Source organism: Bufo gargarizans, chromosome 1 (assembly GCF_014858855.1).
Source record: "Bufo gargarizans isolate SCDJY-AF-19 chromosome 1, ASM1485885v1, whole genome shotgun sequence".
Taxonomy (NCBI): Eukaryota; Metazoa; Chordata; class Amphibia; order Anura; family Bufonidae; genus Bufo; species Bufo gargarizans.
Genome location: NC_058080.1, coordinates 585,744,186 through 585,759,625, shown reverse-complemented (window position 1 = coordinate 585,759,625; position 15,440 = coordinate 585,744,186). Strand labels below are relative to the sequence as shown.

Below are 15,440 nucleotides of genomic sequence, written 5' to 3'. Positions count from 1 at the left end.
AAAATGGAAGACTGTTCTGTGGTCAGACGAGTCACGATTCGAAGTTCTTTTTGGAAATCTGGGACGCCATGTCATCCGGACCAAAGAGGAAAAGGACAACCCAAGTTGTTATCAACTCTCAGTTCAGAAGCCTGCATCTCTGATGGCATGGGGTTGCATGAGTGCGTGTGGCATGGGCAGCTTGCATGTCTGGAAAGGCACCATCAATGCAGAAAAATATATTCAGGTTCTAGAACAACATATGCTCCCATCCAGACGTCATCTCTTTCAGGGAAGACCCTGCATTTTTCAACAAGATAATGCCAGACCACATTCTGCATCAATCACAACATCATGGCTGCGTAGGAGAAGGATCCGGGTACTGAAATGGCCAGTCTGCAGTCCAGATCTTTCACCTATAGAGAACATTTGGCGCATCATAAAGAGGAAGGTGCAACAAAGAAGGCCCAAGACGATTGAACAGTTAGAGGCCTGTATTAGACAAGAATGGGAGAGAATTCCTATTTCTAAACTTGAGAAACTGGTCTCCTCGGTCCCCAGACGTCTGTTGAGTGTTGTAAGAAGAAGGGGAGATGCCACACAGTGGTGAAAATAGCCTTGTCCCAACTTTTTGGGGATTTGTTGACACCATGAAATTCTGATTCAACATATTTTTCCCTTAAAATTGTACATTTTATCAGTTTAAAATTTTGTTCCGTGATTTATGTTCTATTCTGAATAAAATATTAGAAGTTGGCACCTCCACATCATTGCATTCAGTTTTTATTCACGATTTGTATAGTGTCCCAACTTTTTTGGAATCCGGTTTGTATAATGGCCCCCTCTGTATAATATATAATGGCCCCTCTGTAATATTAGGATATATAATGGGCCATTATATATCCTAATAATACAGAGGGGGCCATTATATATTATAATAATACAAGGGGGGTCATTATATATAGTAATTATACAGAGGGTTCATTATATATCCTAATGGAGGGGTCGTTATATATAATAATTATACAGAGGGGCCATTATATATATAATAATAATACACAGGGGGCCATTATATATCCTAATATTACAGAGGGGTCACTATATATAATATACAAGGGGGCCATTATATATTATAGTTATACAGAGGGGCCATAATATATAATCATTATACAAGGGGGCCATTATATATTATACAGGGGACCATTATATATTATAGTTATACAGAGGGACCATAATAAATAATAATTATACAAAGGGGCCATTATATATAATAATTATAAGGGGCCATTATATATTATACATAAGGGGCATTATATATTATAATTATACAGAGAGGCTATTAATAATGGGCCCTCTGTATAACTCTAATATATAATGCCCCCCCTGTATAATTATTATATTGAATGGCCCCCCTGTATAATTATTATATATAATGGCCCCCTTGTATAATTATTATATATTGTGGCCCCACTGTATAACTATAAATTATAGTTATACAGTGGGGCCATAATATATAATAATTATACAAGGGGGCCATTATATATTATAGTTATACAGAGGGGCCATTCAATATAATAATTATACAAGGGGGCCATCATATATTATACATAGGGGCCATTATATATTAGAATTATACAGATGACCCATTATTGATAGCCTCTCTGTATAATTATAATATATAATGGTCCCTATGTATAATATATAATGGCCCCCTTGTATAATTATTATATATTATGGCCCCCCTGTATAACTATAATATATAATGGCCCCCCTGTATATATCATGGCCCCTCTGTATAATATAAAACGGTGCCTATTCTTTCTAAATATACCGGCCTCCTTTGTATCCCTTCTGCCCACCTCCATAGTGCCCTCAGTATGGCCCCCAGTACTTACATAAAAAAAATACTTACCTCTCTTCATCACCTCTTGTAGTCTTTGCTTGGGCGTTCCGGGGCAGGCAGTCAGGAACACATCACCGTGCCCTCCTGCGCTGCGTCATCACGTCATCTCGCGAGACCCGGCGCAGTTGGTCTTGGTGATATAAATCACGATCTCCTGCGCCATTCTACTGCTTCATAAAGCTTCAGGCCTGGCCTGAAGATTATGAGGCAGAACGGAGGGGATGGGAGCCATAGGCATCCATCACCCTCATTATACTGCCTGGCGCCCCCTACAATTTGGCACCCGGGAAAACGCCCCCCCCCCCCCCCCCCCCACGCTATGCCCCTGGGCCAATCCACCCCTGCCTACTGGCCATGAATACAAATAACCAGAGACTCTGTGCAACATATGTCCGTACATATGGCTTTGCTGTGTGTATGAGCCCCTAGCATTCCTAGCACTTTACCAGAGGTTTATACCATAATTAAAAAAAATAGTAGTCAATCAAATGCTATGAAACTCGTTCTATGGGAATCTGAAATATAGTATCTCAGAGATGGCACTAATATTTATTTATATTGTCACAGGTCTTTGATGCTCGAGACTGTACCACTGCACATGGCATGTATAATTACATCTGCAACCACATCAAGTATGCCACCAACAAAGGCAACCTCAGGTGAGACTATGGACCTCTCGGCCAGAGGGTGGTTAGTTCATTGAACAAATTCAAGAGGAGATTGATATTGGTTGGTATTGACCGCTCCAAGGTCCAGGGATCTCTTAAAAAATACAGAAATAGTGCTACTGTCCCTATTAAAATATCAGTGGGTCAGCATAAAGGTTGAAATACAAAAAGTGTAAAGACATGGACATGTGTCCTGCTGATGCATCTTCACATGTTATTTAGCCATCCAAAATGTATAAAAGTGCTGAAGGGGCACTGCACTATCACACTAGGTCCCTCTACTACTTACTTGTTTGAATAAGGTTTTGGAGCCCATGGCGATCCATAGTATGCTGGTAGCTGCTCATACTGTGCATGTGTACGGACAAGTGAATCCAGTCCACCAATATGTTAACAAGATACGGGTACTGGGTTTCTGGAGATGTGATATTGATATTGGTAACTAGTGAGTATGACATAGGGGTTTATGCTTTCCTCTGGATCAGGGTTTCTCAACTCCGGTCCTCAGGATCCACCTACCAGTCATGTTTTCAGGATTTCCTTAGTATTAAGCAGGTGATATAATTAGTGTCCATGCATCAGGACTTACCACAGGTATTCATTCTGTGGGATATTCTCAAATCCTGACTGGTAGGTGGGTCCCGAGGAACGGAGTTGTGAAACCCTGCTCTGGATCAACACAGTAGGATTATAGGTTAGGCAAGTTTCACACTAGCGTTTGGGAGATCCGGCAGGCTGTTTAGGCAGGGAACAGCCTTCCAGATCCCTCTGGACCTGATATTGCCAGAAACTACAGGAATGCCACAGAGGAATCCGTCCAGTCGATTCTCTGCATATTTGGTTGTGGACAGGTCTTCACCGGTCCCTATCATAGTTAATAGGGCTGGATGGCATTCATATCTCTTTTGGCAATGCCCGACCAAGGGAGACCCGACAGGCTGTTCCCGCCGGATCTTCCGAATGCTAGTGTGAAACTAGCCTTAAATGCTGATGGACCTGAATCTTTTTCGAACCTTACCAAGTATGTAACATGTTGTGCCACAGTTGCTGTTAAAAACTGTAATAAAAGCCTTGACCTCAGCCAAAAGTACTATATCTATAATGACATTTACGGTACCAGTAATTTTCTTGTAGAACAATATGGGTACTATATGTCATCTAAATTAGTAAAACTTTTCTTGCTTGAATAATTTATTAAACTATGCGTTGTACTATTGCAAGGACAGTTAGTGTTATAGCCAAAGGCTGGCACCTTACTTTGTAGAAGGTCTGCAGAGAAGAAGGGGAATAGCTGCTTCAAATTTGTCCCCTTTTATTTTATAAAGGAAGAGAAACTTACAATGGGGTTGTGTTTTATCTTTCTTTACAACTCAGCCCCAAGCTGTAGAAGTGAGCTCCAAAATTTACTATAGGTTCTTATGTTTACTAGTTAGCTTAGGTACTGGTACCTACATGGGTTGCTCTACTAAAAATAATGTGGACCAATACAAGCTTAGTTACAGATAATACCATGTAGACATTTATAATACACAGTATACAAAGCAACCTTTAATTGAAGCCTGTCTGATGTCCCTTCACAGATCAGCAATCACCATTTTCCCCCAAAGGACTGATGGGAAACATGACTTTAGGATCTGGAATGCACAGCTTATCCGTTACGCAGGTTACAAGCAGCCTGATGGCTCGGTGCTCGGGGACCCAGCTAATGTAGAGCTAACTGAGGTAATCGCATTATTAAGCTAATCACATATCTACTAATGATCTGAGGGCTGACTGGTCATAAATGGATGCTTAAGATGGCCATACACATTGGAAAAAGTTAGTTGATGCTTGAACAGCAGTTGAACAAACAAACATCTCATGAACGATTGTTCTTCAGACACAGCCATACACAATTTAGTCCATATTGTCCAGCACAGTTGGCCATGCATGATCAATGAAACCAGGTGATGGACGAAAGATCTTTCTGGGAACATTTTTTCAAAGATCTTTTGTCCACAAACTATCTTTCTTTGAGTGAAAGATCTTTCAGTCGACAATCGGACAAATATTTCAACACGGGTCTGTCATGGGTTGCTACAATGATCGTTTGTTGTCAGATTTCACCCAACAATGGTTTTGGTTGAAATCTTGCGTTTTGATCGACTTTAAACAAATGTCTATGGCCAACTTTTGATCTGGCCATCGCTGCTAAGCATTGCTAATAATTATATAAGAATACCATGATGCCTGTAAATCACATGTTGCCTTATGTATACTTGATGGTATTTCCATAAAAACTAATGTTTCAAAAAATATATATATATATTTCTGTGGGCAGATTTGCATTCAGCAAGGCTGGAAAGCTCCACGAGGCCGTTTTGATATCCTCCCTCTCGTTCTTCAAGCAGATGGCAATGATCCTGAACTGTTTGAGATCCCGCCAGAAATGATTATGGAGGTCCAAATCCGGCATCCTAAGTATGATAACCTAATCCAGGGACTTGTATTGATTGCAGTGTATTTCAGTTATTAATGTGATTGTGTGGTTGTAGCAGTATACATACACATCATAAACTTAAGGGAGTAGATTTATCAAACTGGTGTATAGGAAAACTGTTTTAGTTGCCCATAGCAACCAATCAGCTTCCATCTTTCATTTTCCAAATGACCTCAGCAAAATGAAAGGTGGAATCTGATTGGTTGCTATGGGCAACTAAGCCAGTTTTCATGTACACCAGTTTTGATAAATCTCCCCCAAGCAGTTTTAGTCACGGGTGTACCAGTATTAACTCAATGATAAAAAAAATCAAGATGATGACACTTCGCTGTCAATAAAGGTTTCATTTGTCCAGTAGAAACTAATATGTTGAATAGTTAATTTATTGTGAATTTGTTGCATCTCTGTTTAAAATACCATGTTTCTAAACCTACCGTAGTTCTGATATATGTGCTTACCGACCAATATATATAGAGGGAAGCACTACTATTTCCACAGAAAAGTAGCAGCTGCCCCTACTTAGGCCACATCACTGTTTTTTTTTCGGTTCTTCTGATCCGTCAGAAGTTTAGTCCTCATTAGTGTTGGTCGAGCACCAAAGTGCTTGGGTGCTCAAGTAGAACACTTCGGGATGCTCGGGTGCTCTACTGAGCACCTGAGCACATTGAAAGTCAATGGGAGAACCCGAGCATTAAACCAGGCACCCCCTGCCCTGAAGAGGGGAGGGTGTCTAGTTCATAGGAAAAGGTCAGAAATTGATGGAAACACCACTGAACGTGTTCGGGAACAGCATGGGGAGGATGTCTGTATCTTGGACTCCCAGGTCGCTGCTGGGAACGATCTTGTCCGAGTAGTACGCCCCTTTTACAGACTGACAATAATACACACCAAACCGAAGATAAAATCGATTTTAGAGGAAAAATTGTTAGGAAACATTCTTTCCTGTATATTTACTTGTATGTAAAGTGCAAGTGCTGCCATAAATTACAAAGAAGAGGCACTCCGATACAACCTGTATATCACATATAGGAGGGCCTCATTCACATTGTGGTACAATTGTTCAGGTAGTGGGATTCCTACACTCATAAAGCCTATGCACTAAGAGATAGGGCTGCCAAAAATTACAAGGAACCGGCACAAAAATGCACCCTTTATTACACATAAAGGAGGGCATTATACACACCCTTGAAAAATTATGATTGATGGCCTGCTGGTGACCCTCAAACACATTAGGAGCAAGGGCCTGCTGGTGACCCTCTAAAACATTAGGGGTGAGGGCCTGCTGCTGATCTGACCATCTAAAACATTAGGGGTGAGGGTCTGCTGCTGAGCTGACCATCTAAAACATTAGGGGTGATGGCCTGCTGCCAAGCTGACCATCTAGAAAATTTTGTGGGCGAGGGCCTGCTGCCGAGCTGACCATCTAAAAAAATTTGTGGGCGAGGGCCTGCTGCCGAGCTGACCATCTAAAAGAATTTGTGGGCGAGGGCCTGCTGCCGAGCTGACCATCTAAAACATTATGGGCGAGGGCCTGCTGCCAAGCTGACCATCTAAAAAAAATTGTGGGCGAGGGCCTGCTGCCGAGCTGACCATCTAAAAAATGTTGTGGGTGAGGGCCTGCTCCCGAGCTGACCATCTAAAACATTATGGGCGAGGGCCTGCTGCCGAGCTGACTATTTAAAAAAATGTGTGGGCAAGGGCCTGCTGCTGACCATGTAACAAATTTTGTGGGTGAAGGCCTGCTGCTGAGCTGACCATCTAAAACATTTTGTGGGCGAAAGCCTGCTGCCGAGCTGACCATCTATAAATTTAGGGGTGATGGTCTGCTGTTGAGCTGACCCTCTATAACATTATGGTTGAGGGCCTGCTGGTGACCCTCAAAAACATTATGGGTGAGGGCCTGCTGGTGACCCTCTAAAACATTATGGGTGAGGACCCGCTGCTGAGCTGACCCTCTAAAACATTAGGAGCGAGGGCAGCCTAATAAGCATGTTGATATGATGGAGGAGAAGGAGGAGGATGAGAAAAGGGAGATTGAACCATATACCCTTTTTAGTGGTGCAAGGGGTGCATGGGAATACACCATAAAAGCCACATTTAGAGTGCCTTTATGTTCAGCTACTTTCCTCTGGTGGAGTAGAGAACTCAGGGGCAATACAGGCCTTGCTCATTTTTATAAGAGTCAACTGGTCAGCATTTTCAGTTGACAGGTGGATGCGCCTATTAGTTATTATGCCCCCAGCAGCACTGAATACCGCTCTGACAAAACGCTGGCGGCGGGGCAGGCCATCACCTCCAAGGCGTAGAGCGCCAGTTCGTGCCACGTGTCCAGCTTGGACACCCAATAGTTGTAAGGCACACAGGGATCACTGAGGATGCTGACACGGTCTGCTACTCCTTCACCATCTTCCAAAATTTTTCCCTCCTTGTGACACTAGCAGGGTGTCATAAAACTGTCCCAGGCCTTGGAGAGTGTTGCCCTGCCTCTGTTGGAACTGCTGTGTGTTCCCCTCATCTCCCCTTCTCGGTTGGCCAAGGAACTACGTACTCTTCAGCCAGCGTTGTCAGCTGGAAATGTTTGGAGCAATTTTTCCACAAGGACCTTCTGGTATTGCACCATTTTGCTCATCCTCTCCACCACAGGAATGAGAGATGAGAAGTTCTCTTTGTAGCGGGAGTCGAGAAGGGTGAACAACCAGTAATCAGTGTTGGCCAAAATGCGTACAACGCGAGGGTCATGGAAAAGGCAGCCTAAGATAAAGTCAGCCATGTGTGCCAGAGTCCCAACAGACAAGACTTTGCTGTTCTCATCAGGAGGATGACTCTCAATCTCCTCATCCTCTTCCTCTACCCATCGACGCTGAACAGATGGAATAAAATGTTCATGGGTACTACCCTTTGTAGCGGAGGCAACCGTCTCCTGCTCCTCCTCCTGCTCATCAACCAATTCGCACTGAGAAGACGAACTGAGGGTGGTCTGGCTATCACCCTGTGTACTTTCTTCCCCCATTTCCACCTCTTCCACATGCAAAGCGTCCGCCTTAATTGTGAGCAGCGAGCGTTTGAGTAGACACAGAAGTGGGATGGTTATACTGATAATAGCGTTATAGCCACTCACCATCTGTGTTGATTCCTCAAAGTTGCTTAACCCCTTAAGGCTTAGCCCTATTTCACCTTAAGGACTTGGCCATTTTTTGCAAATCTGACCAGTGTCACTTTAAGTGCTGATAACTTTAAAACGCTTTGACTTACCCAGGCCGTTCTGAGATTGTTTTTTCGTCACATATTGTACTTCATGACACTGCTAAAATTGGGTCCAAAAAGTTAATTTTTTTACATTAAAAAATACCATATTTACAAAAAAAATTGAAAAATTTGCAAATTTCAAAGTTTCAGTTTCTCTACTCCTGTAATACATAGTAATACCCCCCAAAAATTGTGATGACTTTACATTCCCCATATGTCTACTTCATGTTTGTAGCATTTTTGGAATGATATTTTATTTTTTGGGGATGTTACAAGGCTTAGAAGTTTAGAAGCAAATCTTGAAATTTTTCAGAAATTTTCAAAAACCCAATTTTTAGGGACCACTACAGGTCTGAAGTCACTTTGCGAGGCTTACATAATAGAAACCGCCCAAAAATGACCCCATTCTATAAACTACACCCCTCAAGGTATTCAAAACTGATTTTACAAACTTCGTTAACCCTTTAGGTGTTGCACAAGAGTTATTGGCAAATGGGGATGAAATTTGAGAATTTCATTTTTTTGCCTAATTTTCCATTTTAACCCATTTTTTCCACCAACAAAGCAAAGGTTAACAGCCAAACAAGACTGTATCTTTATTGCCCTGACTCTGCCGTTTACAGAAACACCCCATATGTGGCCGTAAACTACTGTACGGCCACACAGCAGGGCGTAGAGTGAAAGGTGTGCCGTATGGTTTTTGGAAGCCAGATTTTGCTGGACTGGTTTTTTGACACCATGTCCCATTTGAAGCCCCCCTGATGCACCCCTAGAGTAGAAACTCCATAAAAGTGACCCCCATCTAAGAAACTACACCCCTCAAGGTATTCAAAACTGATTTTTACAAATGTTGTTAACCCTTTAGGTGTTGCACAAGATTTAATGGAAAATAGAGATACAATTTCAAAATTTCACTTTTTTGGCAGATTTTCCATTTTAATATTTTTTTTCCAATTACAAAGCAAGGGTTAACAGCCAAACAAAACTCATTATTTATGGCCCTGATTCTGTAGTTTACAGAAACACCCCATATGTGGTCGTAAACCGCTGTACGGGCACACGGCAGGGCGCAGAAGGAAAGGAATGCCATACGGTTTTTGGAAGGCAGATTTTGCTGGACTGGTTTTTTTGACACCATGTTCCATTTGAAGCCCCCCTGATGCACCCGCAGAGTAGAAACTCCAAAAAAGTGACCCTATTTTAGAAACTATGGGATAGAGTGGCAGTTTTGTTGGTACTAGTTTAGGGTACATATGATTTTTGGTTGCTCTATATTACACTTTTTTGTGCGGCAAGGTAACAAGAAATAGATTTTTTGGCACGTTTTTTTTTTGTTATTTACAACATTCATCTGACAGGTTAGATCATGTGGTAATTTTATAGAGCAGGTTGTCACAGACGCGGCGATACCTAATATGTATACAATTTTTTTTATTTATGTAAGTTTTACACAATGATTTCATTTTTAAAACAAAAAAAATGTTTTAGTGTCTCCATAGTCTAAGAGCCATAGTTTTTTTCAGTTTTTGGACGATTATCTTAAGTAGGGTCTCATTTTTTGCAGGATGAGATGACGGTTTGATTGGCACTATTTTGGGGTGCACATAACTTTTTGATCGCTTGCTATTACACTTTATTGTAACGTAAGATGACAAAAAATAGCTTTTTTTACACCGTTTTTATTTTTCGTTTTTTACGGTGGTCACCTGAGGGGTTAGGTCATGTGATATTTTTATAGAGCCGGTCGATACGGACGCGGCGATACCTAATATGTATACTTTTTTTTAAATTTATTTAAGTTTTACACAATGATTTCATTTTTGAAACAAAAAAAATCATGTTTTAGTGTTTCCATAGTCTGAGAGCCATAGTTTTTTCAGTTTTTGGGCGATTATCTTGGGTAGGGTATGATTTTTGTGGGATGAGATGACGGTTTGATTGGTACTATTTTTGATCACTTTTATTACCTTTTTTGGGAAGTAAGGTGGGCAAAATTTCAATTTCCTAATAGTTTTTTTTTTTTATGGCGTTCACCGTGCGGGCAAAGTAACATGACCGTTTTATAGATCAGGTCGTTACGGATGTGGCGATAACAAACATGTGTAGGGAATTTTATTTTTTCATTTTTAATCTGTGATAAATGTGTTTTTTGATTTTTACTTTTTTTTCACTTTTTTCACTTTTTTTTTTTTACCCAGACCCACTTGGTTCTTGAAGATCCAGTGGGTCTGATGTCTGTATAATACAGTACAGTACACCATATAGGGTTCTGTACTGTATTTTACTTACACTGAACAGATCTATGCTTTTAGCATAGATCTGTTCAGCACCATGGACGGCAGGACGCCTGAGCAGGCGTCCTGTTGCCATGGGAACCTTCCCCGTCTGCTCTGCCACAACTTCGCAGATGGGGAAGGGTAAGCACAGGGCTGAGGGGGGCTCTCTGGGGGCTCTCTCCCTCTCCATCGGGGGGGCTGCAAAGACACTGCAGCCCCCGATGGGAGAGGGAGGGAGCTCCCTCTTACTGTTTACTTTTTCCATACAGTGGTCCGTACGGACCGCTGTATGGAAAGGGTTAAAGGCTGACATCGCATCACCGATGTCAGCCGTTTATACCAGGGTGTCAGCAATGTGACGGCACCCTGGTATACCCACTAGACGCCAACGATTATTCAAGGGGAGGCAGGCGGGGGATCGCGATCCCGCCTGTCGCACCGCCCGCCTCCCGCACCGCCCCCACCACCCACAACTCCCCCCCTGCACCACCCACCGGCAAAAAATCATGCAGGAGTGCAGGGGGGGATGTAAAATCTATGTTTGAGGGACACTAAAGTTTCTGATCAGAAACTGCAAAAAGCGCAGCAAACCGCAGGTCTGAATTGACCTGCGGTTTGCGGCGATCGCCGATAGGGGGGGGTCACATGACCCCCCCTGGCGTTGTCACAGGATGCCGGCTGTAGGACGTACCGGTACTCCCTGAGTCCTTAAGGACTCGGGAAATAGGGCGTACCGGTACGCCATGCGTCCTTAAGGGGTTAAAACCTCACAGAGGTCAGACATCAATGCCCACTCGTCGCTTGTGAAGAGCGGAAGCTGACTGGAAAGGCGACAACCATGTTGCAGCTGGTTTTCCACTACTGCCCTCTGCTGCTCACAAAGCTTGGCCAACATATGGAACGTGGAGTTCCAGCATGTGCTCACGTCGCACAACAGTCGGTGAGCTGGCAATTGCAAGCACTGCTGCAGTGTTGCCGGACAGGTGGAAGCTGTTGATGACTTGCGGAAATGGGCACACACACGCCGCACCTTCACCAGTAGCTCAGGCAAATTGGGGTAGGTTTGGAGAAACCGCTGAACCACTAGGTTGAACACGTCCATTATCAGACACAAGCATGCCTGGTTCTAGGTTGAGTGGCGAAAGCCACAGCTCAGTCTGGTCCTATATCCCCTGCCACAGCTCTGCGGCGGTGTGCTGTTTGTCACCTAAGCAGATCACTTTAAGCACAGCCTGTTGCCGCTTCCCCACTGCAGTGCTACACTGCTTTAAGCTACTGACTGATGTCTGACTGGTGCTGCAAGATGATAATTCAGAGGTGAAAGTGGAGGAGGAGGCGAAGAAGGGGGGGTTGCAGCCACTAACGTAGGTGGTGGCGGAAAACCTGATGGAAGTAGAGCCCCAATCCTTAGCGTCAGTAGCACCTGTGCCATACCAGGGTACGACTAGCTCCCGGCCTCCACAACATTCACCCAGTGTGCCGTCAGGGAAATGTAGCGTCCCTGGCCAAAAGCACTTGTCCATGTGTCAGTCGTTAAGTGGACCTTCCCAATAACTGCGTTGGTCAGGGCACCGGTGATGTTACGGAACACATGCTGGTGTAAGGCTGGGACTGCACACTGTTAAAAATATTGGCGGCTGGGGACAGAGTACTGCGGGACAGCCGCCGCCATCAGGCAGCAGAAAGCCTCAGTGTCCACCAGCCTAAATGGCAACATTTCCAGGGCCAGCAATTTGGAAAGATGTGCATTTAGCGCTATGGTCTGGGTGGGTTGCTGGGTATTTGCGCTTTCGTTCAAAGGCCTCGGGTATAGACATCTGTATGCTGCGCTGGGACACAGAAGTGTATGTGCTAGCTGATGGTGCTTGTGAAGGTCCAGGTGCATGGAGGGAGGCATCCGATCCTGCATCTTGGACAGGGGATTGGCCAGCACGTAACACAGGGGAAGAGGAGGCAGTGGTGTGACCCGCAGACATTGGTTGTGGACCCAGGCGTTCAGACCACCTATTAGGGTGCTTTGATGCCATGTGACGGATCATGCTGGTGGTGGTGAGGTTGCTAGTGTTCACGCCCCTGCTTATATTGGTACGGCACAGGTTGCAAATGACAATTCTTTTATCATCCGCACTTTCCTCAAAAAAGCGCCAGAATGCGGAACACCTACCCCTTGGCAAGGGAGATTGCCGCAAGGGGGTGCTCCGGGGAACAGTGTAAGGCCTGTTTGGTGTGGCCCGCCTTCTCCCTTTTGCCACCCCACTGCCTCTTCCAGCCTGTTGCGGTGCTGCGGATCCCTTCCCCCCTGTACTGCTGTCCTCGCTCAGCTTGCCATCTTCCCAGGTTGGGTCAGTGACTTCATCGTCCAGCACCTCCTCTTCCACTTCCTCACTCTGGTCATCCTCCTGACTTGTTGACCTAACATCAACCTCAGTTATTGACAATTGTGTCTTATCATCACGAATCTCTTGAGACACTAATTGCGGTTGACTTATTGGCAGCTGTGTCTGATCATTATCATCCACTTCATGAAACACTAATTGCCTTCCCTACCGTCATCCTCTTCTGACTGTTGATGCTCCAGAATTTGGGAATCAGGGCACAAGATCTCCTCATGACCCTCTTCAAGAGGGCTTGGCGAGAGGCTCAAATTAAGGAACAGGGATGAAAAGAGCTCCTCGGAATATCCGATTGTGGGATCACTTGTTTGCCAAGACTCTCCATGGTGGGTGGAAGGAGTATCAGGGTGAGGATTTTGTTGACCAGACTCTTGGCTACTGAGACGGAGCTTTGTGGAAGACAGGGTGGTGCTTAACCGACTGGAAGCATTATCTGCTGCAATCCAACCGACCACCTGGTCGCACTGGTCTGACTTCGAGAGTGGTGTCCTGTGCCGCCCTGAAAACTGGCACATGAAGCTAGGTATTGTAAATGAGTTTGTTTCTTGTGCTCTGGCAGCAGGCAGTTTCACCGCACCCAGGGCGACGGCCTCTGTTTGCACCATCAGCAGCACGGCCCCTTCCCCGTCCCTTACTGCTCGCCTTGCGCATATTAAATGGTATATATGCTTGCAAGTATGTCACATGTAGCGTAGGTTTTGTAAGTGTATATGCAAATAAAGTACACAGAATGTCACATATTTTTAGGATGCACACACGTTATACAGGAGGTTTAGCGAAAGTAATGTCGCTGTCACCACCGCCTAATAAAAAATTACTCTAAATTAATGTCACTGATATTTTGGATGCGCTAATGTTATACTGGAGATGTAGCACAGGTAATGTCGCTGCCACCAGCAACTGAATGTCACTGATATTTCGGAGATGCAAACGTAATACAGGAGTTGTAGCGCAGGTAATGTAACTGTCCGCAGCGGACACCGTCTACGGAAAAAGTACACTTGATGTCACAAATATTTTTAGGTTGAGCACACTTGACACAGGAGATGTAGCGCAGACAATGTCGCTGTCATCAGCTGCGAAAAAAATTACACTGAATGTCACTGATATTTCAGATGCGCTAACGTTATACTGGAGATGTAGCGCAGGTAATGTAGCTGCCACCAGAAGCTAAAAATTTGACTGAATGTCACTGATATTTCACTTATGCAAACGTTATACAGGAGATGTAGCACCGGTAATGTAAATGTCCGCAGCAGACATTGTCTACGGAAAAAGTACACTGGATGTCACGGATATTTTTAGGCTGCACACACGTTACACAGGAGAGCGCAGGTCGCGCTAAAAATATATATTGCTGCCAGATACAACTAAAGACCTTAAAAGGACTTTTGTGTCCATAACAAGTCTAAAAACTAAAATATTGCTATTTCAATCCCTACACTATCTCTCCCTTCTGCTCTCCAGCTCTCTCTGACTACTACATGTGTCATCGGGTGCTATATATACTCGTTCCTGCCAGCCAATCACTGTAATGCCAGCAGCATTACAGTGAATGGCAGTACTTACCTGCAAGTTTATTGGCTGCGTAGCAGCCAACAAACGTGCGGGGAAACTTGAGCATCGCGCTCGAGCACACTCTGTATTCGGCTGAACATTGCAATGTGCCGAGCATCACGATGCTCAAGCCGAACTAGTGTTCGGCTGAGCATGCTCGCCCAACACTAGTCCTCATGCATTCTGAATAGAAGGAGATCCGTTCAGGATGCATCAGGATGTCCTCCGTTCTGTCAGCATTCCGGTTTTGTGTCCGGCCATAAAAAAACTAAAGAAACAGATCTGGCACTGAAAACAATATAAGTCAATGGTGACGGGTCCGTGTTTTTAGGAGCCTAATAAAACGGATCCATCACCCATTGACTTTCAATGTATTTAGTAACAGATCCGTTTTTTTCCGTTTTGATTTCACACAACCTCATGTGCAAAATCACCAGATCCGTTTAATTCTGGTAATGAGATCCTCTGCCAGAATTAACCGGAATTAACAACGCAAGTGGGAAAGTAGCCAAAGTCTTGCATGCCTTCTCCCATCTAAAATAATGGATCCCTGACAGAACTGACAAAAACGGATGCAAAATTAGCGCAATGTATGCTCAACATAAGCAATCCATTTTCTTGTTTGTTTTTCTGACGGATCAGAAGAACGGAAAACAAAACAGTGATGTGAACCCGGCCAAAGCCTGACATATATGCAAGGAAACCTCCTGGTGTATACGGTAACTTTTCTATAGGCCCGATTCACCAGACAGAGACCATAATTAGAGATGAGCGAATGAGCGTTATGAAATTCGTTCACGCTTCGTTTGGGGGTAAAAGCAGATTTGCGTTATGGATTCCAATACCACGGACGATAACACAATTCTATGATGGAATGCATGACGGAATGCCTTCAGAGGCATTCCGTTATTCATTCCGTCATAATAGAAGTCTATGGCC

General features: G+C 44.0%; 1 protein-coding gene across 2 annotated transcripts in view; it reads left to right on the top strand.

Annotated features, from left to right (window-relative positions):
* The window catches only part of NOS1 (nitric oxide synthase 1), a 120,353-nt gene that overhangs the window by 37,541 nt on the left and 67,372 nt on the right, over window positions 1–15,440 (top strand). For both annotated transcript variants that reach the window (XM_044290759.1, XM_044290766.1), the window contains exons 6-8: window positions 2,450–2,541; window positions 4,131–4,272; window positions 4,871–5,010. In XM_044290759.1, the coding sequence (XP_044146694.1) occupies window positions 2,450–2,541; window positions 4,131–4,272; window positions 4,871–5,010 (374 nt within the window). The remainder of the gene's footprint in view (window positions 1–2,449; window positions 2,542–4,130; window positions 4,273–4,870; window positions 5,011–15,440) is intronic.